This window comes from Buteo buteo, chromosome 25, assembly GCF_964188355.1.
Source record: "Buteo buteo chromosome 25, bButBut1.hap1.1, whole genome shotgun sequence".
In the NCBI taxonomy this organism is placed as follows: Eukaryota; Metazoa; Chordata; class Aves; order Accipitriformes; family Accipitridae; genus Buteo; species Buteo buteo.
In genome coordinates this window covers 1,033,108-1,058,347 of record NC_134195.1, presented here as the reverse complement: position 1 = coordinate 1,058,347, position 25,240 = coordinate 1,033,108, and the positions used below count along the sequence as shown (strand labels likewise).

The window sequence follows — 25,240 nt, the reverse complement described above, 5'->3', positions numbered from 1 at the left end:
TCAGAAGTCTTTCCTGCTTGTGCTCTGGAGCACAGTCTTTGTGTACATTGCTCATTTGAAAGACACAAGGGACAGCTGACGTTACTAACCAGACTCTCTGCAAAGGCTAACCAGAATATCTAGAATTACATTCGGCTCTGAAGCGCCAGAAAAATGGAAATTTCTTCAAGCTATGGCAAAACTGAGTTGGTCTTTCATCCAAAAAAGAAAGAAAAACCAAGCAACAACCTTGCACTTTCATTTTAATTCACCATTTTCCCACGTCCTTTTGTAGGAAAACAGTACTGCCTTTTGACAGTAGGCAAACTTGGAAGTAAGAAGATACAGTAGAAATTCTGAGACTGAACAGCAAGATTTCTGCAGCTGAAACAACTTCAGGGCAATCAGACCACAAAAAGACAACAGCATGGTCCCAGGCCTGGCTTCTAGCTACTGAGGAACAGGACTTTCCTCAAGGAAAAGAGTAAATTTATGTTTACAGAAAAGCTGCAAACAGTGGGGGGATCTGGAGATGAGAGCTGAATAGTCTTAGGACAGTCCCTGTCCCTCTTCAAATAAATAAAAAAAAAAATCCTGTTTCTTCTGTATGTACCTAGATGGGTTTGGGGAGTTGACATTCCCGCATAGATGAACGGATTAGCAGGGGGGTTGCCCATTATCTGCATGCAGCACTGCAATCTCTCTACAGACTGTCTGCAGGGTAAGTAGTGAAACTACTTGGCACGTGCATTTTCATATTGCTTTATCTCCTGAGAAGGACGAGCTTTAATCTCCCCAAATTAATTATGCTATTCTATGAAGTGATGTGTCCTTGTCTTAATGGAACAATTTTTTAAAAGCCTAATGAAAGATTGGTAGCCTCAAGGCAAAGAGTACATGGCTGGGGTGGATCTCAGTACCTCTCATTCATAACGGATGACGGCTGTACTTCAGTTCCTCTCTCCTTGTTTACGCATGTTACTGGCTTTATGGAAGACAGTGAATGATACATGACTAACATGGAAATCACATTAAACGAAAATTAAATACCTTGAAGAAGCAGTAAAAATTACATCATCCCTAATTTGAGATGGTGTACTTCCAATGAAGCAGCTGACAAGCCCGAAGTCCACCTCATGGAAACTGGATTCTATACACAAAGGGTTCCCAACATGCCAGTACGATGTTTCTGACTGCCTGTGATTTGGTCATAGTAACTGCTGTATGTTTTTCCTTGGGAAAAAAACAACAGACCAGTTGGTTCAAAGCATGAAGCCCTGCATACCTATTAAGCAGCACAGGATCATGCAAGCACATTGCTGTAGGGCTCACAGGGATTCCTTACTCAGAACAATTCAAGACTACAGTCCCAATCTTCAAAGTGATTTATGATCCAGCCTCAAGCTACCTTACTAATCACCTATGTGCTCAATGGTGACCCTATGTAGTACTGTGTCTCTAAGGACGATACGAGCCTCAAGCAAGAGTTGTGAAAGCAGAGGTAACATTTTCTTGAAGTTCTCTAGCATCTTAGACTATAGAACATACCTTATCAAGAATTGCTACTATCTTACCCCTTGAAGGCACAAACAGGATTATTATGAACGAGTAACAACAAAGAGAGTTTAGTTCCCCCTCTTACATGGAAAAATAATCAGATCCACACTGGTCAGAGCATGCATTGGACAGATGGTATGAGATGTTTGGATCTCAATTTGATGGCATAAATTCATAAAAGGAAATCAATGTTAAAGAGAAAAATAATTTTTTCCAGATTGATCCCCAGTCCATTGGCCATAGAAGTTTATTTAAATAATCACTCCGTGGAAGGGATTCAGACATAGATAGTTTGATGTGTGGAAATAGTACCATATTTCACTCTCTTTGAGTCTAATTAAGTCTATTTACTCAGAGGAAAGGGGTACTGATCCCGTTAGTCACTGGGTCACTGAAAGGATGGAGTCCCAACAAGTCCTCTCCTTATTCTCTAAGACTGGGGCAAAAGCTAAGCAGACTATCTTATAGAAGACTTTTTTTTTTTTTTTAAGGCAGTATTAATAGCTTCATAGATAAGGCAGCAACGCTGTGATCCACCAAACAAATCAAAGCTATTGCCATAGGCGAGGACTGGAATAGAAAAGTAAGAAAGAAATCTAGACTGGAAGCTGACATTGTGTGACTGACAACTGGATAAACCCCAGTTCCCATCAAATGAGGACAATTAAACCCCCTACCTTCTACTACTCACCCGTCCTTGACTTTATTCTAAAACCAGAAGGTAAAAGAGCACATTTTTGCCATTCCCCTCATCTGACCACTTCATATAGATGGAAAACCTGTTGGGAGAGGGAGGCAGTTGCAGGAGATGAACTGCAGTGTTCATACTCTCCAAGAACAGACCAAAGCACAGATGGGGAGTGCAGCATAAGCCACTAGAAAACGAGCATGTAGCCAAGTGCTACACACTCTAGTCACTGTCCTTTTCTTGGGAAGGACTATTTTTCCTAACACTTAGGCATGACAAAGAGGACTAGTAAAAGTTTTTTTGATGCCTCTGCTTTTGCAATTTGGTTTGTGACCTGTTGCTATTTACATGTATTTACATGCTTATTTTTGTCCTTAATTTTACTTACGTGATGTAGGTATCAACAAATAGGGAACAATAACACCATGGAACATCACATAAAGTTTACAACAAAACTATCAGTAGGGGTTTTGGTTTTCCTTGGCATAAATTTCCTATTTGAGTGAGTGACATGGCAATACTGTTGCAAAGCAAGGTGCAAGTATTCAGAATGCTAACCGATATTTTCTGAACCTGATTGTAAAACAGCTCGCTGCTTCTATTTCAGCCCTACTGTGGTAAAACTACCCAATACCCTGATGCATGTCAGAAATGAGAGTGGGTCCTGATTTCTAGCCAGTTAATGTCACAGTCTGAGGCACCATGTCTCCATTAATGTATTAAGTAGCCCCGTACCCACAGCTTGACCATCTCTACCATTTAGCTGTCAGAAAGGATCTGTGGATGCCTGTTGCTTGGGCTGGGAAGCTTTCTCTTGCTTTGCTTCAGCAAAGACATTTTTGGGCATGGTGCAGGAGTCAGCACAATGCAAGGATCACAGGCAGTCTCTAAGGGGCCACCCTGTTTTGGAAACTAAGGAGGCTACTTACCAAGGCTAATTACTGTTATGGACATGGACAGACTATGTCAATTGACCACAAGGGCAGAGGATACATCTGGGACCCTGTGGTTTTCTGTAAGGGACACAGCCAGAGAGGAAGAAGCCCATGGGCTTTAGCGAGTTAAGAGGTAACAGATGTGGTGACTACCTTGTAGGCACCTACAGAGGACAGAAGATTTGGGCAACTATATACCTACTCTTTTACACCTGCTCTTACCACACACCCACAAAGCACCTGGAGAAAACCCAGCTTCAGCCCCACACCGCAAGGGAAATGCTTAAATTTCCCCATTCATTTCCTTCTTCCAGCCAGCGTCACTTAAGATTTTCCAAGTGTCACGCAGAGACGTTTGGGCCATTTCCAGCAGACTGTTTCTCTGGCTGCTGGCTCGGGGAGATATGCAGGCTTCCCATGCTCCGCGGCCCCAGCGGCTATTCCCAGCCCTGCGCGGGAGCGGCATTCCTTTCTGCCCACTCCCTTTGCCGCAGCTCAGCCCAGGACAGGCCGGCAGCCCTGGTCAGCAGCTCTGCTCTCCTCCCGCGGTTGCTCCCCGGGGTCTCCGCACACGTGTTCGGGGTGCCGTGAGACTCGGACCAGGTGGCTGAACATCAGTTACGCGGGGTCAGCGAGGCTGCGGCTCCAATGTAAAAATGCCTTTCCTCATCTGTTTGCAGCACGCCTGGGGACTGCACGGGCAGAGCAGTAGGAGCCAACGCTGTGCCGAAAAGCGAGGCACACATGAGCGCGACGGGGAAAGCCTGCTAAGCTTTCCCAGTTTCCCACCTCTACCTTAAGAAATGATTCTGCTCCCCATGGCTGCAAGGCGCAGCAAGTGTGGGCAGGACCTGATGATGGAGACTCCCGCGGTACAGGCAGTGAATCGCCGATTCGTACAGATGCTTTTTTTTATTTCTTAGTTTTCTTTTTCTTTTTTCTTTTTTTTTTTTCTTATCCCTGATGTTTGTTTCCAAGCCTGCATTTCCGCAGGAGGCCGGGGCGTGCAGCGAGGGGGTCAGCCTCCTGCCGAGCCAGGAGCTGCAGCCCCCGGGGATGGGCAGAAGGGCAGCGGCACCGCTCTGCCTGCCGCGCCGGGCACCGACGGCCGGTATGTGAGCGCTGGGAGCCGCGTCGGATGAGAACGCTCACGAGCTCAGAGCTGCGCTTTGGGACAGGGCTTAAACCCAAGGCGGTTAGTTGTTTTCTAATGACAGAAACAAAAAGAAGAAACGAAAACAAGAACAAAAAAAACCCCATTTGCAGAACAGGACAAATGGAAGGGTTTGTGCTGTATCCAAAATATTTCACTTATCCTGACATCCTTTTTTTGTATACAGCCGGAAGGTAATTTTGACCAGCAAAGACCTTTTAAAAGCCTGGTGAAATATAAAGGAAAAGTAGAGTTGGAATAAAGAATTTATTACTTGGCTCCATCAATCAATGGTGAGAGGAGGTGTGGGCACGATCTGCAGCTAAGACCTGCCAAAAGTAAGCCAAGCCCTATTTATCTGAATCATCTCTCCTTGCTGACTTCAGAAAGCTACTTCAAAATAAAGGTTGGGATCATTTACGAATAAATAGGACGCCTGAAATATCCCAGTAAGCATACATCCTTGGTAACCGATACGATCTAAATGTTCTTCTGATCTCAGAAGTCTAAAATAAAAATAGAACCCACTGGTAAATTTATGTCGAAAATCGGCGCTGTGTCTTGACAAAAAGTCTCTTTTTGAGGGACTCTGGCCGGAGAAGAAAAGCCAAACAGTGCCTTCCAATTCATACAGAAGGCTCCAGCCCATTTCGAAGTCCTGTCCCAGCCCTCCCAAAACATGCTAATTTCCCTCAAATTTCCCACCGCATTTTCCACTCGCACGTCTGCTTTGCCCCGCGCGCGCTTCCCGCCCGCCGGCCAGGCCGCACCGGGCCCCTCCGGCCGCCTCCACCACGGGCAGCGCCTCGGGCCCCGCTCCCCCGTCCCGTCCCTCAGGGGAGCCCCGGGCCGGCCACCCGGGCAGGGGGCCAGCTCCCGGTGCAGCTGTGCAGCCGTCCCTCCCGGAGGGGTGCGAAACGAGCCGTGTGGGAAACAGGCCACGAGAAGCGGGGCTTCCCCCTCGGCCCGCCAGCGGCCTGGGGTCACCGCCATGCCCGTGCCCGGCCACGGGCCTCCCCGACCCCCATTCGAGGGCCGGCGTCCCAGCCTGGCCTCAGCCCGTCCCCGTGCCAGCCCTCCGAGGCCGTGTCGGACCCCGGTGACCACCCCCGGACCCGCTGGGCGCTGCAGGGACGCGCCAGGAGGGCGAGGGTCCCGCACGCCTCCTCACGCCAGCCTCCCCCTCCCGCCCGCGCTGCCGCTGAGGGAACCGCGTCCGCCGCTCCCAGGACGCACAAACGCGAAGGCAGAAACCCAAACGCGTGCGTTCGGAAAGCGCGGCGGCCTCGCGGAACACCGCTCGCAAAAACAACACAGTTCAGCTGAAGCACGCGCAATTACTCAGGCAAACGCCCAGTTTGCTCGTCAGCTTCTCCGCGGGAGCTCTTCCCTTGCCACGCATCGTTTCTAGGGTCTAAAAACAAGGAGCCACCCTCGCGCGGTCGTGATTCACACCGGCACCTTCAGCGCCCAAATGGACAAAAAAGGGCACGCAAAAATCAGCAACGTAGGTCCTTAGTCACTCAGAAGTATTTGCATGATAAAAATCACATACTTCACTGTGAGCTGAGTCAACTGCTGCTGTCAACTGCTGCTGCCATTTTAAAGAAAATAGCTGTTGATAAACATCAGGAAATAATGCAAATTTCTCCGTGCTTTCTGTTCCTTAGGAGGGACTGCGAATAGTGCAAGGCATTAGCTTCCTAAGGGAGAAGGGGTTAGAGAAGATAAGCTGCCTTCTTTGGCAAGCAAAGACGTTGTAACTGTAAGCTACTAAATTAACTTTCAACTCTCCCAAGAGCTTGGATCGGTATAATACAATATGGAGAATGTTCCACTCCTTGACCAATTTTTGGCTTGGAAAAACAAAAGCAAAGTACTAATAATGAACAGTCTGGTCTCAAACAAGAAATTCATTACTGCAAAAAGAAAAAAAGATCCACTAATACAAACTGCGCTCTGAACTACTGACTTAAAATATTTATAACAAATGTGTTTGCCTATAGTATAACTGAATAAGCCACAATGCAGCTATACATTTTGGGTAAGGCAAATCTGTTGGGACTTATAAATCTTTTTTTTTTCTCCACAAAATTTAAAAAATACATGGTAGGTTTAGTACCATAATGCATAAAGACTTCCTGTGGTGCAATTACTACACAATAAAACCCAGATGTGCTACTTTAAAAGCTCAAAGAAAACCAATGCTGGGTTTTTGAAACCGCTTCAGCTACTTTCAGAGTAAGGTGACAAAAATAACAAGATCATTTCATTACATGATAGTTTACATTGTCAGGGTTCTTGTCTCTCAGTATCAACATTTTAACCTCTGTGAAATACAGGAAGCTGACAGAACTCTGTCTCTTCTCCTACCAAATGCAGCATGACTATATGATATGCCATTTAATAACTCTAAAAAATACAATTACTTCAAATATATTATTGCAGACATTCATTGAGCATGCTTCTGATCTACTCACAAGAAAAACTGAGTACAGAATCTATGTGTGGCTTTGCACTGAGAGATTAAAGAATACGGACACACGCGAGAACTTCCTCCTCCTCTTTGCTAACTCCAGGGAGACACAATATATTGCTTTTGATGTAACCTGTCTTTAATCCTTGAACGAATAACTTGAAATAGTGTTAGGATATAACTGTATGCAAAGAACAGTCTCTCTAATTGAATCCATACAGACACAGCAGAAATGGCTCTTAAAGAAATCTTCCTAGGAAGAATGATTAATTAATAAGAAATTAGGATGAGCATTGGTTTCATAGGCATGGCAGCAAAAAAGAATTTCAAGGAAGAATTTGAGGAATAACAAGGGAAAGAGACATTTAAGGAAGCTCTCTTACTGATGAGTGGAGCAGACAGCATACAAGAAAGGAAGGACTGGAAATATGGAATTTAAAGCTATGGACCATGACTACATTTCCATGTACACAACACTTGCAGCGAGTGTGTTAGTCTGACATTGTACAATGCCAACAGGTGAAATCCTGGCTCTGATAAAAGAAAACAACAAAAATCCCATTTGGGCAGCTGTCCCACTGCCCATCTACAGCATGATGCACACTGTGATCCTCATCATGGAAACACCACTGCCAGATCAAGGCACGGCTGTTGGTGTTGGTGGTTAAAGTGAGGGGTTTTGCCTTATGTAGCTGCCTGGATGCTACCTCCTTCACTCAGGCCTTCTCATAGCTCTTTAACGGAGCTGCCCCTTCTTCACAGCTCCACAACTGAACGTAGAAAGAGTCCTCTCTGAACTACCCCATAATTCTTTCAAGGTTCAAAGAAATTTTGAATAGAGTGATCAGATATGCTGGGAGGCTCCCCAAAATGCTGTATTTTTGCAAAATATCATTAGACTGTCTGATTTTCTTACAGAACACCACTCTTACTCAAAGATGAGCCAAACTGTACACTTATTTAAACAGACATAAATAAGCCATGTCTGCCAGTATGGAAATGCCTCAAATGAAGTCGTTCTAAAATAGGATTGTGACTTTTCTTTTTGGGGGATCCTCTAGGCACAGCTATTTCTGAAGCAGTGCACGGGTAGGAAGTCTGGTATTTCAAGGAAGAGATGGATTCACTTTGCATGCATTAAGTAATGTGGCAGAAGAAATCGATACGTCAAATTGACGACTCATTCCTAGATCACCTGGGCAGTACGCATGCACTATTACATTTTGCACACTGAGATCCTAGTGCATGCATTCACAGTGGACATGCCCGGCAGGATGGGCCGAGTGATTACTCCACCCTGGCTTCTTTCAGCCTGGAAATCCTGAGTTAATGTAAAAAGTCCTCCTGTTTCAAACAAAAGTTTCCAGGTGGAATAAAACAGGACACATCTGGGAAAACCTGGATGTAAGATAGCCACAGAGCACTGACACGTTTTAACTTAGCACAATAACTTAGGCACCCATGTCAGCAATCTAATTTCACTATAAAGTTGATAGAAAGAAGTACATAGTACTGTTGGGTTTATCCTCTCTTCTTAAGGATTGTTGCTTCTCCCCCTTTGACGCCATTCCCCCTAATACATCCCCTTACAATGTCACAGAAGTCAGGAGAATTGTATCTTATGCACTACTTGGACTCTATTTTCTTTCTATGTATCTATGTATGTTCTCCTTTTTAAATATCAGTGTTGTTTTTGCAAATGTCATTCTAACTTATTCTCTCTAAATTTTCTTTCTTTTTCTGATAGTCATTCCCTTCTTTTCTGGGATTCCATTGCTCCCACCAGAATACAGCTTGGGGAAAAAAAAAAAAAAAAAAAAGCAGTAATTTTCATTAGGGGCAGTTTATACTAAGTTACAAAACTACTCAGGAAGAAGTGTTAGAAAAGAAAATAGAAAAGAAAAAAATAATCAGCATTACCAGAAGATAAATTCTCTCTGGGAAAAAAAAAATCCAAGACATATTTTGGATGCAATATATTTGCAGATACAGAAAGGAGGAGAAGAAATCTGCAAACTTGGCTAAACTTTGGGTAGTTAACACAATTTTATTTAAGCCACATGAATTCTTAAATCTACAATTCAGAGCAGTTCAAAAGTTATTTGAGGCCTTTAACATCACCAGCCAGAGTATGCCAAAGAGTGCTAAAGATAACTGGGGCTTGATCTACTCCATTTGGCTGTCTCTCCTAGTATTTCCATTCAGGGACTCCTCTTCCTTAGTTCTCCCCAAGCCTGCAACTGGCATCCTCTTCTCTTGCCAGAGACGCCATTTCTTCTTCCCCAGTCCTCAGATATCCTAAACATCCTCCTTCTTTTTCTTCCTCTCAGTTATTTCTCTGCTGAGAAACATCCATCTCCCTAGCAGCTAGCAGCAGCCTGCCAGGCAAGATATCCAGTCAAATGCTCCAAGTTCCCCTCTTTCTCTCTCCCTCCTTCCTGGCTCTCTCCTTCATCTCATTCCAGTTTCTTCCCAGGTGCAATTTCACTCATTCAACACCACTTATCTCCAGCAGCTGTGACTCATTCACATATATATGGCTGTCAAACTCAGCAGCTCTGCTTGTCTCATTACAGGCAGAACCATGACTTTCAAGATCTGGTCCCACAGACTTTAATAATTCATAGCAGGTTTTTTTTAATCCAAGCTAATAAAACACTTCATAACACTAGCACATTAATCTGTGCAACAAATACTAGCAGATTCAATGTGACAAACGGGATTACAGTATCAAGAACATGACTGCCAACAACCCACCTGCAATTACTCAGGTGCTGCTGCTTGCCACACACGCCTACTTTGTCACTTTGCAAAGACACTCGACAGAGATGTCACCACCAGGAGCAAGCCCACCTCTCCTGCCACCCTCAGCTGCCTGCTCCCAGTCTTGTCCCAGCCCAAGTTTCTGTGAATACAAGTGGTGATCTGATCCAGGCTAAAGTTAGCTCTCACCCCTCTTCTCCTTTGGGGTACTGATTAGTTTAAACAAGTAATTTTCCAATTCAGTTCACCACAGGCCTACAGAAAGACCTGTGCTGGCCAAGGGAAGGGAGTGGCATATGGGTAGAAAATGGAATAAATATTTTGCTGGCAATGCAGGTCTAATTTTTCATGGAAACGTGACCAAACTTCCTCACTCACATTCACTGAGGTGTTTCATCTCAACGCAGCCACCACCTTAGAAACTGTTAAATCAGGGAAATTAGACCTCCAAGCAGGCCAATTTACTCTGCCAAGATACTCTGGAAAAACCAGCATGTGGAGATTCAAGCAGCCATGACCAGGCTGCATCCACTAACCAAGGCAGCTCGAACACCTCTTCGGTATACCTCTATACTAATGCCGCAGCCTGCAGTCTACAAGCAAGAACATGAAGGAGAATGAATTAGCCTATGCTATAGCTAAAGCTCAGGTATCATGCTACGCACACTACAGCGCAACTTCTTAAAAAGAAGAGTCATACCACAAATGCCGCCTTTTTATGTCAACTGATCCCGGTGATTTCGTTACTGGGCCTAAAACGCTTGTGTTATCACCAGTTTGCTCTGGTTTCAATAGCGTGTGGTAATATTATCATCCATTTAGCGCTAGTCAGCAAAATGATGTTTCTATCAAAAGACGGCAAAGAAAAGTAGCACATGGCGCTCGAGGTCCTCGCTCACGTCCCTTCCCATGGGGCTGTGGGTCCCCAGCCTGCCACCTCTCGCTCAGCTACGACGCGCGGAGACTGACCAGCCACGCAGACCGACGGGCAAGTTCTATGTCCCAGCTGCAGCCTGAGTGCAGAATTACCATGTACCACACACAACACCTGCTGCAAAAGCCCCAGTATTTCCCATTCCTTAATATATTACGCCATCTCACCGCAAGGATGTAACCACATCAGATATCTCTAAGGAGTGTAAACTCATAAAAAAGGGGTGAAAGTTGCAGACAGTAGGATTAAAATGTAAGACAGCTTTTGAAAAAACGCAATCGAGGCCCCACTGGCACCTGACCACAGAGTCTTACCCACACTGGGTGGCTGACAAATGCAGCCACGAGCCAAGTCTTAGCAGCCTTTCATTCAGTCTGCTGTATTCAGGCCTGATCCAAAGGCTACTCGCATTACTGATGATCTTTCCGTTAAATTCACCAAGCTTTATAGCAGGGAGATGTTGCACTCCCACACACGTTATCTCTCACCTCTTTCACATCCTTGTGACCGTGACCCAAGAGTTTAGTAACTTGTTTACATCAACACCTCACACCTCAAGTGGATAGTCGGATGGTCACAACCACCTATATAGCACCTCACTTGCCCATTTTTGGATTTAACAATTTAATTTAAACAACAATTTATTTATAAACACATCTCTGATTTGTAAAAATAAGCCATAGCTTCAACTTCTGAGTCCTCAGATGAAGTCTGTACTTAAGATATTTCAGCTGCAGGTTAACTTCTCCAAAGTACTCCGTGACACCTGTAGCACTGCATTTTTTGTGCTTTTCTTAGGAAAATGAAGAAGTTGTGGGGCTTGCTTTGCTATTGCTTTAACAAATTACCCAATGTGAGCAAAAGTAACAGTGGAATACTTCAACCTGACACCAAAGCCCCTACGCTTCTCTGCTAAACATCATTTTGTTGAAGGCAGCGATCTGTAAGGCTGGCAGAGATGATTTGTTGGTTGTTTCCTTTAACGGAATGATAGATAAGCCATCTAGCGAAGGCAAACGCAGTTCCTCGCTTTCTGGTACCAAGGAAACTGCTTTTTCTTCCTCCCCCTCCTCAGTAAAAGTCATAAGGCATTTTACTTACAGCATCCACTTTGACGGCTGACAGCAGGACTTCCATCAGGATCAGCAGAAGCCCCAGATGCCTGCAGGGAAAAGGTGAATAGGCACGATATCGCTTGGAGCCGGCACAAAACACGCACGTGATAAAACGCCGCAGTTAAAGGTGACAATACGACTTTAAACCGAGCGATTTCCAAGAGCCCGCCGAGCGGAATTACTTACCGACAAATAACAGTCCGCGCACTGGGAAGCCGCGGCGAGATGTCCATTTTCCCTCCTTCCCTGCCCGGGGGGCTCGCCTCAGGGCTTCCTCCCGCCGGACGGCCGCCCCTGCAAGGCAGAGAAGAGCCCGCACGTAAGGCCGGTGTGTTGTGTCCCCCCCCCGGGGCCCGGAGGGGCTCTCCGCGCTCGCCGACGCCGCGGCCGGGGCAAGGGAGCGGCCGGGCCGGGCCGAGCCGAGCCGGGGAGGGAGGAGGAGGAGGAGGAGGAGGAGGAGGAAGGAGGGGGCAGCGTCCGTCCCGACGGGCTGGGCAGACCCAGCGCCCCCCGCCCCGGCCCCGGCCCCTTCCGCCGCCCGCGCCCGCTCCGCACCGTTGCGCGGCCGTGCCCGCCCGGGCGGCAGCGACGGTGTGGGGCGAGGAAGCGGCGCGCCTCACCCCCCCGCCCCGTCCCGTCCCGTCCCGTCCCGCCGGCGGCGTCCCGCCACCCACCCGCGGCGGGGAGGAGGAGGAGGAGGAGGAGGAGGAACTGCGGCCGGCGGGGAGCGGGCGAGGTTGCGCCCTCCCAGGGTCCCCGCCCGGGGGGAGGAGAGGGGGCTGCCGCCGCCCATCGGTTACGGCGCGGCGAGTCCCTCGCCCCCGAGGCATTGCAGGCGCCGCGGCCGCCACGGAGGGGAGAGGCGCGCATGTGGGGCCGGTCCCGCCGAGCCCCACGCTGAGCCGACGGCGCCCCGCCGCCCAGGGACCGCGGGCGCGGTGCGGTGCGCGGCAGCATGCGGCTCTGGCTGGGCTTCGGGCTGCTGCTGAGCGCCGAGCTCAGCGCCGTCTCCGCCGCGGTGAGTACGCGGGGGGGCGGCTCCCCACACACACCAAAACCCACCCGGGACCCTCTCACGGGGGGGGGGGGGGGGCGAGCCCCCATCCCCGCCGCCGGGCCCCGCCGGAGCGGCCTCCGCTCTCGGAGGGGCGGAGCAGCCAGGTGGGCTCGGCGGGGATGCCCGGCTGCCGCGGGGCTGCGCCCGCCCGTCGGCCCTCCGTGGGCGCGGAGAGGAGCGGAGCGGGGCGGCCCGGCCTCCCCACGGGCTGGCGGCGGGGGTCCGGGCTGGGGGGGGGGGACGGGGACACCGCCGCCCTCCGGCTGCCCCACGGCTCGGCAAGGAGGGCGGCTGGCTGGGGGGGGGATAGAGAGCGCGCACCCACCCGCGGCGTGAAAGCAGCGAGTTGTGTCTCCGCGGGAAGAAAAAAAAACAAAACAAAAACCACCAAAAACAAAAAGGTGAGCTTTTGGGGTGGGGGTGGGGGGGAAGGAAAGGGGAGGAAAAAAAAAAAAAGCGGTTGGTTGCTTGGACTGCAAGTGCCGCGCTCGCTGCCTTTGACCCCCGCGACGGGCAGGAGGCCGGAGACCAGGAAGGCTCCCGATGTTAATGGTTGAAGTTGAGTTTTTGGCACCTTTCCCGATGGAGCCAGATTGAGCCACAGACATTTAAAATCGAAAGTATGCAAGTAGTCTGAAAGTTTTGCTCAGGGAGCTAATTTTATCACTGAGATATTAGCTATCTGCTGTCCTTAAGTTAAAGGACTCTCTTTTCTGGCACTCCTGAAGTTTTTGTGCTGTTCCTTCTGTACCTCTGAGCAGAGGGCAGTTGACGTAATAATTTGAAATAGGTCATCTTTTCGTGCCTCCTTGCTTTCTTGCGTTTGGTTAGGTTGATACTGTAGTGGTGAAATTCAGGGGTGCAGGAGACTCATCAGTAGGCATGGGCAGATGGATTTTTGTCGTGCTTCTTGCTATAAATGTAGGAGCTTGTATTAGCGTTTTAATCAGTAAAGGAGGTATGGGAAAGGGTTATTTTAAACTTTTTCTGCAGTTTCAGGTGAAATTAAGTTCTATAATGAATTGTGATTATCTCTGTGTGACCATGGGGATGGTATGTATGCCTTGAGTCAGCCGAGGCAAGAAATGCGCTGAACTCCTGACGTCTTACCTGTTGCTCCTGGGCTGATAGTATCAGGCTTACTGTGATTGCAGTAAATCACTCTGTGATGCACCTCTTTGGGGATTCACCCATCACTTGGCATTAAGCTCATTAAACTGTATTCCTTTCAGGATATAATTAATTTTAATTCATTAAAATCTTTTGAAGTAAATGATTCACTTTTGAGTTCTGAATTTGGTATTCCTAGAGGTATAAGTATCTGTCTGTGAGATACGTTCCCATTTTGTGCCGTAAAGTGAAGTCATTGGGTAAACCATGACTGTCAATCAAAGATGGAAAACTACATAGTGAAAAGGTGCTTATTAGAAGAAGATACAAACTTTAATATCAGTTGTACAATTTCAGGCCTTCTGTAGCAGCTCTGGAGAGGCTCTGTTTTTAGAAGTGTCCTCTATGTGCTGGATGAATTGTTTTATTAAAATTAAGATTCCTTAAAATGTAATTAACAGCTCCAGATTACATTATGAAGTTATCCCCATAGTTAACTGTTCTTTCTGTGCTATGCTGACTGCAGATTTACAGTTTCTCATCAGCACCACCAGGAAACACAAGTATGCTGTGGAGGTTGAGCTCCTTGCAGTTTTGTCGCCTTAGATAAACTTTCAACCGTACATGGGTGGCCTTTCAATCAATTCAGTTCTGTTGGCATTGTCCCCAGCTCCACGCTGTTGCCTGTCACTAGCAGCTTACCCGAAAGGCGATGGAGACTGCTGTTGGCCGGCAGCAGACCAGGCGGGGGTGGTGGTCGAGGGGCTTCTCTTTGGAGGTCCTTGAGCCAGGCTGATGCCTCTGAGGGGTTGTGGCTGGGTGGCCTGTACACCTGGGCAGGACCTCTTGCTTCTGCTTTTGGACTGCTGGCAGAGCTGGCCCAGTGCTCCTGTTGTCCTCAGATGAACGCGTTCCCACTGTTTACATTTAAAGAGTAGTTGGGTTAGCAGAGGGCTGCGTGGTAGGTAAGGTTGTATGCAGTAATGTTTGCGATAACCTGAATGGAGCAACTGCTTTTCTCCTGCAAAAAAAAAGATGCTGGTTCTTTTCTGCCCCCAAATAGCTGGTATTAGCTAGATTTAAAAAAAAAAAAAAAAAAAAAAAAAGCCACAGTCTTGTCATGCTCTTAATTGCCCTGTGGCCTTCATTGCAGAATTGCTCAGGCTGGAGGGAACCTTGGAGATGGTCTGGTCCAACCCCCTGCTCAGAGCAGGGCCAGTTACAGCAGACTGCTCAGGGCTGTGTCCAGCCGAGTTTTGAGGATCTCCGAGGACGGAGACTCCACAGCCTCTCTGACCAACCTGTGCCAGTGCTCGGTCACCCTCGCCGTAAAAATGTTTCTTCGTTTGTGCATCGTGGTTGTGCAGGAGTAGCTAACTAAAGCTTGAGACTGTGCCTGTGAGTGTAAATGTAGCAGAAGCAGCTCCTGCTATGTTGTTGCTGGTGATTCTGCAGTGCAACAGGGCTGGCAGAGTGAAAAACTGTTTTTATCACTGACGTCTCTGTGATTAAATACATACAAGGAGATTTGGAAGGACTGCTCTCACAGAGGCATTTGATGTAGCAGAGCCAGCCTTGAGCCAGCTACCGTCAGGATCATGTGCCTCAGCACAGAAGAGGGAGCTGCTCCGTCGCAGCTCCCACAGGTTGTAATGTGGCACTACAAAATGCATCCAGATGTGGCACTGGAACCTCAGTGTTTTTTATGCCGACCAATTGTAATTAAAATATTAATTATAGCTAATCTGGGCTTTTATACTGTTCTGTGTTCTTCTCAGGAGATTCATTTTCACGTTATAAGGAGAGCAGAGTGGGAGAGAGGGCAGTAGATTAAGATGTTTCCAGGTCAGGCTGAGAGAGTGCTCCCACGAGACGGTTACAGGAGAAGCTTGTTTTGACGGATCTCTGCAGGGGCTCTCATTTCTGACACTCTTCAGGCTGCCATTTCCTTTGAAGAAAGCCCGTTTCCTAACATTAGTACTGCTTGGTTGAGAGATGACAATGCCATGGAAATCCCAGTTTCATGTTTCGGTATCTCGTCGATGCCACTGCATCGCTGGTCCTTGCGCTTTCTGCAATGGAGCAAGATCTTCTGGCTGCGCTCGAGCCCTGGGGCGAGTCGCCTTCAACACGAGTGGGCTGGCTGCCGTGTCACGCTGCGGGATCGGAGGAGATGCCTTACCCGCTGCCGCTCGGCGGTGGGCTTGGCGGTCTCTCCGAGTTCCCAACCCGTCTCCCTTTCCACTTTTAGTGTTGGTGAAATGGGAGCCGGGCCAGAGCTGCGAGCAAGCTCTACCCGGCTACTAGGAGAAGGCGGGCCAAAGCAGTGATAAAAGCATGCATAATTTTTTCCACAGGGGCAGCGCTGATTCCCCCAGCGCTGTTGCAGCTGAGCGTGTGGAGGCAGCTGGGGATGCGCTGGTGGGAGGCCAGGAGGTCCCTGTCCCCGTCTGGGGAGCGGTGCCCCGTCCGTGGCCGGACAGAGGCAGCTCTGCTCTGTCAGCCTCGCGCCTTCCTCGTGTCACTCCTCCTATTTCTAGATTGCATTTGGGGCTGCAGTCTGACATGCGCAGTTTGGGGCTAAAAGCGAAAAAAAAACCTAGTGCGAATGGTTTCTCTGTTCCTTTTTTTGTTAAAAACATGGTTTATTGAGGTGAAGAAGTACAAGGCAGATAAACTGAGAGCAGATAAAAGAAATGACTTTTGCTTTTGGCATGTGTCTGACGAGAAGTTGTATGACTGACAGCACTTCACTTGGGTGTGCTTTTACTAGTGAAATAAGGCTGGGTTGGGGACCTGCCTTCTGCAGCCGTTCGCGTCTAGGGCTGCTGCTGTCTTTGACGTCGAGAGACCTGTCCCCTAAGGGCATTTGACATCCTTGTCCCTGCATGTCCTCAAGGACTTGTCAATACCAAAAGCACCTCTAACAAACCCTGGCGGGTTTTAGTTCAGGATGGAGATACGGTCACTTCAATTCAGAAAATGTGTCCAGGAGGAGAGACCCAAATGTCCTCCAGTAAGTTAAGCACCTCTTGGGCTGGGAGGCTTCCCAGGGAGATGGGAAACGGGGTTCAGTTCCCCCTGCCAAGCGATGGTGGGGCGCGGGAGGGTCTGAAGAAAAGTACGGCACTCCCTTTTCATCCTGTTGGAGCGAGGTGGCCTGGGGGGAAGGGGTATGGGACCCTGGAGGGAGCACCGAGGGTGCACCTCAGAGGGCCATGGGGGTGTGGGTGGGAAGGTGGCCTCCCAGCCCAAGGCAAGGAGCGCTGGCTGGGGAATCGGCAGTCGTGGGTGCGTCTGTTCGCCCCCACCAGTGGAGAGTCATTTGGTCAATATATATATATATATATATATATACACAGAACAAAACACGTGGGTGCTTCTAGGAGTAAGGGGGTACGCCTGGTGACCCCTTGCTCCCAGGAGAACGTCTTTGTCCCTGCTGTCCTTCCTGCCCGCTTCCCCTCTCCCTCCGGCCACCTCTTCTGCAGCATCACGGCAGAGGGTGCCAGAGCCAGGAGAGAAGGGCAGGCTGTTTGGGCAACACGTAACCCGTTCTCTGCCAGCTGTGTTGGAGAGCGCGGTCCCTGAGCCATCAGTCCTGTCTCATCCCCGTGAGCTTCGTTCCTGGAGCCGGCTGTTGAGCGTCAGCATGCACAAACGCGTTCCTGGACCGTCATCCCAAGTAGCACCGTTTTCGCTTCTGAGCGTTTGTGTGTATCAGATGCCTGCAGGAAGGACTACTGCAGTGTTTCATTGCAACTTGTCCACTGGGTGTATATAATCCTGGGATGTAACTAGGTTATATAATGCCTGAGGTTATGCTGGATGTATATACTGTCACTTGGTTGCCTTGATCACGTAGATAAATGTAGGATAGCTGCTGCAGGCAGCTAAGACAATTGTTTAAAAAAGTCAGAAACCATCTCCAGGGATAGGCTTATGAATATTGTTCTTTTTATAGAACTAGACTAAACAAAGGAAGATTCAACAACCTCAACATGAGAATAAATTGACTTACTTCGTCAGTGTTTAAAAGTTACATAGTGCTCCCTTCCCAGAATTTCCGTTGACCTTCCCATCACAAAGGCCCTTAACACCTTGCAAAATTTGGGCAAAGGGAAGAATTTGGACATGGGCTATGGCCTGACTGGAAGAGCAACCTGCGCCTTTAGTGAGTAGCTGACGTTGTGAAGTACTGCTGCAATTTAACAGTGTTTGTGGGAAGATAAATTTTTGACTTCTCTGGGTTGTGACTGGCTGGAATTATTCTTGGTGATTTAATACATCAGAAAAGTATGTGGCATTAGCCTTCCAAGAGTCTTTATATAGCAGCATCTTGGACAATGTGGAAGTAAAATACAGAACAAGTTAAAACATTGTCAATATGTCAATTACTATGATGATGCAATTCTAATCTGAAGTGACCTGCAGTAAAGAAAAAGGCAAATGTGTTCTTCATAAAGACTGTAAGTAGTGCAAAAAACTGCTGTCTGTTGTTGTTCTCTGGCATGTATAAACAGATAAGGGATGATCAAAGATTTAATCAGAAAAAAATTGAGTCCATTTTAGCTTTAAGTTTCTATTTAGTATTGAGAAAGATACATGTATCTAAGTAAGCAGGTCTGAGTAAATGTTTCAAAGACCATAGAACTGACTGTTTAATCTTCCTTTATCTCTGACATACTGTTTTACAGAAGGAGGAGTTTGGGTAAACTTTCTAAAATGAGGGGGGAAAAAAAAAAGTATAATAGTATATATTTAAAAGCACTTTAGCATCCAGTCCCTTGTACTTACTACAGGGATAGTAAGGATTAGAATAATAATCTGGACTCACTTATTACCACTTTGATCTAATATCTCAATATGTATTTCTTAGGAAACCTCTTAAATTGTGCCTGTTTCTATCGCATTTCCAACATGGGCAAAAAACATTGTGAGCCTTAAGGTCGTATTAGCTCTTCTTAGCTTAGGTGAATGTGTGGTGGTGGTAGGAAACACCCCTTTTCACCTCTGATTTGTCCAGTCATCAAGTGACTGAAAACTTGTCCTTTTGGGTTCCAGTGAGAACTGTAGTCCTGCTTTGATACCCGTGCTGGGGTGTTTTGGTGATGTCGGTGCAGGTCTGGTGCAAGGTGCTGCAGTGGGAGCCAGCAGCCTGGGCATCCGCTCGGGTGGAGATGAGTCAGCCTCGCCTCACAGCCTGCAAAAAAACCTTCCTTTTTTTTTTGGCTTGGACTGCCTTCCAGTAACATATTAAAAAAGACATGGCCAAAGATGAAATGAAGGAAGTCAGAGAAAAATTGGGAAAAGATGGGGTTTCTTTTTTTGTTTCTTTTTTTTTTTCTTATGTTACCTTCATGTAGCGTCTCAAAAGGATGCTGTCCTCACACGTGTTCTGAAGTAAATGTTGTAAGATTTTCCAACATTGTGCCAACCTAATTAGTAGAAAGTGTAACTGTGTTTTTAGCAAAGTTATTGAGCTGCTTTTATGGAATTTTATGTAGGTTGGCTTTCGCTGGGGTTGTTTTGGGGTGGATCCAAGAGAAGAACTACTAAACATCCTCTGTCCCCCTCCTTTCCTCTGCCTTTTCTCTCTGTGTGCGCTCCAGCTGCCTTCACCTTTACAGCTGCTGGCAAACAGCCTCTTGCAGGGTCTGAGGAAGGGTGTGCATCTTCAACAGAACAATGTAAAGGACAAAACACAAAGTGCTGTCAAGTGTGCAGAGTAAACAAATTGCAAAGTAATAATTCATTTTCTTTCATCTTTTTGTGGCTTTCATCTGCTGGTAGCAGTGACAGAAACAGTGTTTTGAGATGAAGGTTTTCAAGATGACTGAGAGGGACCTGGCGGAAGAAATTATCAAGGTTATAAAACAAATACAAGAATTACTTTAATACACAGGGATTAGTAGGAAGAACTAGAATATTTTAATTAAAAAGCTAGTGAGTTAGGTCTTTTCCATTTGGGAGAGATAGAGCCTTTTATAGATTAAGCATGGTACAAACTATCCATTATCCTGTCTGTAGGTGACAATGTATACCTTAAAGAACATTTCAAATGCTACAGCTGGGAAGCAGAAATAAGTTTTTAGGTAAAGTTTGTCACCCCAGCGGAGAACCCTGTCCAGCTGTTAAAAGTGGGAGGAGAGGAGATGCGCTTAAGAGCTTGAGTTTGCAGACTCTCTGCTTCATCTCCGAATTGAGATTCGGTGAAAGCCACAGATCAGTTCTAGGTGTTAAACTTTTTTAAAAGCTGCCAGAAGTCTGGTGGTATTCCTTAGCATTTGCTAGAAAATTACTTGAGGCAACTAACATTGCACCTCCTCTACCACCTTTGAAAAACCAGTGTCCAGCCTTTTCTCTGCCCATGTTTGTCTCAGCTGCTGTGGGATTTATAATGGCTCTGGCTACATGGGAGGTCTGTGGTTTCACCAAGACGCTCCACCTTCCTTCTAGCCCTCTCATATGTCTTCTCTACGTGAGGATGTTGTCTTAACACTGGGGCACGAACCTGGTAGAGCATTTCTAAATGGTTTAGTGGATGAAAGTGTTCTAATTCATCAATATACTTGATGCCATTCTTATGTGAGGATTATTTCTATAGATATTCTTTTTGGAAATTCACAGTGAAGTATGTAATCTTTCATTCAAATAATCACTAGCTTGGGGAAAATTTATTGGTTTATTAGCTGGTTCTATTTTAATAGGTCATTTATGGGGTCCTTAGTTTAGTATACAGATAACAGAATGAGAAAGGCTTTTTCTTATTTTTTTTTTGTCATGACAAATGTTTCAGTTGTAGCTAAGGGGTGAAAAAAATTAGCCCATTTTCACTGGATAGCTATGTGCTGACTGGATATTGTAAGTCTTTTGGTCTTATTAGTCCAGTTGTTTATCTAGTGGAAGAAAACTCGTTTTCTAGTCTACTGAAGACTTCTGTTGAAATATTTGATAATCTAAAAGCATTGAAACAAATCCTAAGATTGTAATGAAACCCAAATAAGGCTGAAAAATTACACTGGTATGGACTTACGGAGCTGTAAAGAATTAGAACAAAAGTTTGAAGAAAATTAGTACATTAATGGTTTGTATTCATAGTGCGCATATTAAGGGAAAAATCAGCTAAGTGAGGGTAGACTCAAACATTCCAGGAATTTTTGTATTGTGCATGCAGCTCTGTCCCTTTTATGGCAATGGTAAGTCAGTTATCTGCTGGTAGAATAAAAAAGGATAAATTCAGGCTGCCATAAAGCCAAGATGCATGTGCAAGCAGTATTCAGGGCCAAAACTCAGAAGAGTTTTTAGCTGTAAATACACGTGTGTTTTTAACAGTTTGTAAGAACAGGCAAGTAAGACTGAAACTACGTAAATGCTTTTAATATTACAGCTTTGCTTGAGCAAATTATGAGGTTTTTTACTGAAACTTATCATTTTTTTAAATTGTTTTTTTTAGCTGAGGTCAATTGACTGGGGCTGTATCTTTGTTAAGAACAGCTGCATTTTTGGAATCAACATGGAAATATTTAGAGAAAAATGGGGAATAGCAAGAGGTACAAATGAAAGTGAGAAGAAAGTAAAAAGCTTAAGAGTATCCTAGGAAGTCTATGTTTTTATCCTTTATTTTTTCAAATGGTACGGTGATCCTGAGGAGTCAAGGCTGTGTGACTGATCCCAAGGGGCCGGAGTAGAAACCAGGGAAAGAAGCATCCCAGAAGCCAGGGATTAGAAGAGATTGTCAAAAACTGGTGTTACAAAAAGAAAAAGTCAGGAAAGAGGGACGGGACTAAGTGCTAGAGCCCTGCACTTACCGTTTTGCCCAGCGGTCGAACAACGGTGGGAGCTGGCTCTGCCCCTGCCACCAGTTGCGAGGACCCCCCAGTTGGCAGTCCCAGCCTGGAAGGGGTTGTGCCTCTGATCTTTACTGGTAAATCCCAGCTGGGGGAAGGCTCAGACGTGGGTTCTGGTGATGTTAATTCTTATGCAATGTAATCCTGCTGTCTCTGTGACTTTCTATTACTATTTTAAAACTCACTTCCCGTTATGGACCTCGGCGATATAGCAAGTGTTGTGCCAGTGCCTAAAGTCTTTGGGTTAAATAATGTCTTGGCTCATGCCCTTGAGAATGCTAAAATAATAGTTCAAATCATGCAGAAAAACAAATCCCTCTCGCTGGGGACATGCCTTTGAAAGTGTGCTCTGATTCACACTGGTCAGACAAGCAGTGGATGCTGATTTTTGATGCATTTTCCAGGCACGGTGTGCTCGGTTGGGACAGAGGTTGTGATCTTGACGGACTGGATGTATCATGAGCACAGAAGAGCTTTGAACGGTGGCCCCTGAGACGTGCAGGCAGGCAACTGCCATCCTCGCAGCGATGTCAGCTCTATGCCCTCTGTCCTCTCAGGTGCAGAGTCATTTCCTCAAAGTTGCTAATGATTTCAGCTTCCATTTAATTAATTTTTAGAGTAGTTGAAGGTGCTAAGGATGTGGAAGGATTTTTCCTAGAGGGTCAAGGAGACCAAAGGAGATGATGGTGACAGGGCAAAGCCAGAAAATTGCATAGGTCAAAAATGAGGAAGATTGTTTTGTGAGGATGCTTCTGTGTGCCATCATTGTAAGAGTTATGTTTTCTTCTTGGTGTCTTCAAATAAAATCCTCGAAGGAGCAAGCCTAGCAAGCGATTGCCTTATACCCATTGTGTCACCACAGTCTTTGCAAAGGTCACATACACCCCTACTAAAAGGTGTTCGTTCTAAACACCTTCCTTGCATTCAGAAACACTTTCTCACCAATACCACAGGTGCTGCTGGTGCTGGAACGGGCTTGGAGTGTGAGAGCAAGGGGAGAAGGGCTGTGCCATCCTGTAGGTACACTATTCCTGGATGCTGCCAGGCCTGCAGAAAGTACAACTGCACCAAACACATGTAGGATCCTATCAGGACTAACTGAACCTACGTTAAGGCCTGAGCTGGCATCTACACGGTCCCTGTGCAGCTTGAAATGAAAGGCAGCATGTTATGATTTTGGTCCAGAGTTTGCAAATTACCAATTCTGTGCACAGTTTTAGTCACTCACACGATATGAGGCACATCTGTGTATTGACAGACACGTAAGGCTGGACTGCATTTCAGCAGAAGACGTTTTATATTTGTTTAATGTCAATATATCGGTATCATTTATTTTAATAAATAGTCTCGTGTTGGTTAAAATTAAATAGAATAATTTTAGCTTATAAAAGAGAACAGCATGCAGAACTTAATGCAGTGCCAAAACAGGCCATGTACTGAGTATCTGTCTTCCGTTGAGCTCAGGTTTATTTTAGCTGGACTGTTACGCTGTACCACAGGGCTCATAAGCAATTCTTTGTTTTTGTAAATCCCCATTCATTATCATAGATTAAAGTCTGAACATTTCATGACCAAAACGTGAAAAGGTCTGCCTTTCCCTCCCCGTGCTTGCTCAGACGCATGCCATCATCGCAATGGTAATGGGCAATTACACGGGACGCGTTTGCACATGGCGCAGTGTGTATCTATATTGTGCAAGAGAAATGTATGAAATTGATTGATATGGGAAGGTGCATATGTGATTATGTCATGTCTTGTATTGTTTTTGATAATGCCCCTACACTTCTGATAAATGTGGTTCAGCTGTCTAGAAAATTATTTCACAGTTCTAAATCCAAAGATACATAAATCATATCAAATCAGTCATGAAGATGGAGAATGAGTTCTCTGCGAAGCTGCACATATTCTTGGATCAAGCGCTGGAACAGACTGCCCAGAGAAGTGGTTGAGTCACCATTCTTGGAGGTATTTGAAAGGCGTGTAGATGTGGCACTTAAGGATGTGGTTTAGCGGTGGACTTGGCAGTGTTAGGTCTATGCTTGGACTCAATGATCTTAAAGGTTTTTTCCAACCTAAATGATTCTAAGGATTGCTGAAGAGAATTGAAGGTTGTGACGTACTGAAAACGTGAGCCTCTTGTAGGAGTTTGTACCTGAAGACAACTAATGAATTTCTGGATGTTAGGTAAAACGTAAAGCTTCGGTACAACGCCACAGGTTAAAATTGAATTTATCATATTGCATGTAAAGTGATCTGTTTCTTGTCACTGTTGTTTGCTGCGTTAGAAAGCGTGAAGTGCAGAATCCCTGGGCTTAGATTTATAGTATTAGGTGGAAGCTGCCAAGAAAGCATTTTTAGAATCTGAATCACACCGTGCTAAAGGCAGAATTATGATGTATCTTCATAATTAACCAATCTCATAGTTGTCACTGGTGGTGGGCAGCGATCTGTGTGTTTCCCTCGGTACCAATTATTAATCTGATAGCCCAATATCAAATGAGATAATTTATAAGCATTAGCCATTTGACTGAATTTTGGTGCTGATGCTTCAAGGTCTGACTAGCTGCAGGAATTTAGCGACCCGCTAAGCGTAAAGCTGGGTCTGTCCTGGAAAAGCATGAGTTTGCGCAGGCGTCTGCTTCTTTAGACGGGTTATTTGCATGACTCCGTTTGGGGGAGTGGGAAAGGGATGGGACTGTAAAAAGAGTCAAGGCGCTCTGTTCAGCAGCGCCCGCTGCCCTTCATCCCGCGGGAGAGGCGGAGGAGCGCGGATCTGCGCGCCCCGAGTCCGACGCTCCCCTGAGCCCGAGGGTTCCCGCGGGGATCCCACGTCCGTGGCCCGTGCCGCCGGGATGGCAGAGGCTTGTTCTCCAGCGGGTCCCGGGGTGGTAGTGCTGCCCCTTCAAAGCCGAATTCTCCGGCTGGCGGCAGGAGGGAGCGAGAGCAAGGCCTGTTGCATCCCCTCCAAAAACTACAGGCGACGAGAAAGGTGGGAATCAAGCCGTTACAAGGCTGGAAAATGTTGGTGTGTCTTTTCTTACTCTTAGGGTGGTTTTAGCGACCCTTGTTTAGGACGTGAGAAATTACTTCTGTCACTGAAGAATTGTGATGTGCAGAGAAGCAGGCTAGCGGTCTCGATCAGCGGAGTAAAAATGGGTTTCGTCAGCTTGGTTGTCTGAGGGTCGTTTGATACTAACAGATCTACGGAGAGAAAAAAAGAGGCCGGTGAGAGGTCCTCTGCCTGTTTTCCTTCTTTTCAGCCAGCGTTACCCTACTCCCTAGATGGAAAGTCCAATGTCATGTCTGTAACCACTTTATTTTTTTCATAAATGTTTGTTTCCCTGTTGGGACTTAGTGATGATGGGCTGATAGCTTCCTAAAAACTTAGTCAATTAAGATATAACAGAACACGTGAAAATATAGGCTATTGTCTAATGTCAGGAAGCCATTAACAGCTTCTGGGTGTGTTGACAGGTGAGGAGCTACCTGGGTGTAGTGATCAAGGTAAATTAGCAAGGGAGAAATATCTCCTGAGGCTCTAGGCTGAGTCATCAAAGAGAGATTTTTTTGAAATAATAAAGACACTAACAAAGAGACATCTTCCAAATTGTTATCAGTGGAGT

General features: G+C 46.4%; 2 protein-coding genes across 4 annotated transcripts in view; one reads left to right on the top strand and one right to left on the bottom strand.

The window, feature by feature from the left end:
- The window catches only part of COL4A2 (collagen type IV alpha 2 chain), a 141,608-nt gene extending 129,069 nt beyond the window's left edge, over window positions 1-12,539 (bottom strand). Inside the window, exons 1-3 of one of the 2 annotated variants that reach the window (XM_075057591.1) lie at window positions 12,275-12,539; window positions 11,787-11,894; window positions 11,587-11,647 (exon numbers count right to left, since the gene is read on the bottom strand). In XM_075057591.1, the coding sequence (XP_074913692.1) occupies window positions 11,587-11,647; window positions 11,787-11,894; window positions 12,275-12,393 (288 nt within the window). In that variant the 5' untranslated portion in view covers window positions 12,394-12,539. The other variant, XM_075057592.1, reaches the window with a different exon arrangement.
- The window catches only part of COL4A1 (collagen type IV alpha 1 chain), a 123,406-nt gene continuing 110,573 nt past the window's right edge, over window positions 12,408-25,240 (top strand). For both annotated transcript variants that reach the window (XM_075057593.1, XM_075057595.1), the window contains exon 1: window positions 12,408-12,618. In XM_075057593.1, coding sequence (XP_074913694.1) covers window positions 12,556-12,618 — 63 coding nt within the window. In that variant the 5' untranslated portion in view covers window positions 12,408-12,555. The remainder of the gene's footprint in view (window positions 12,619-25,240) is intronic.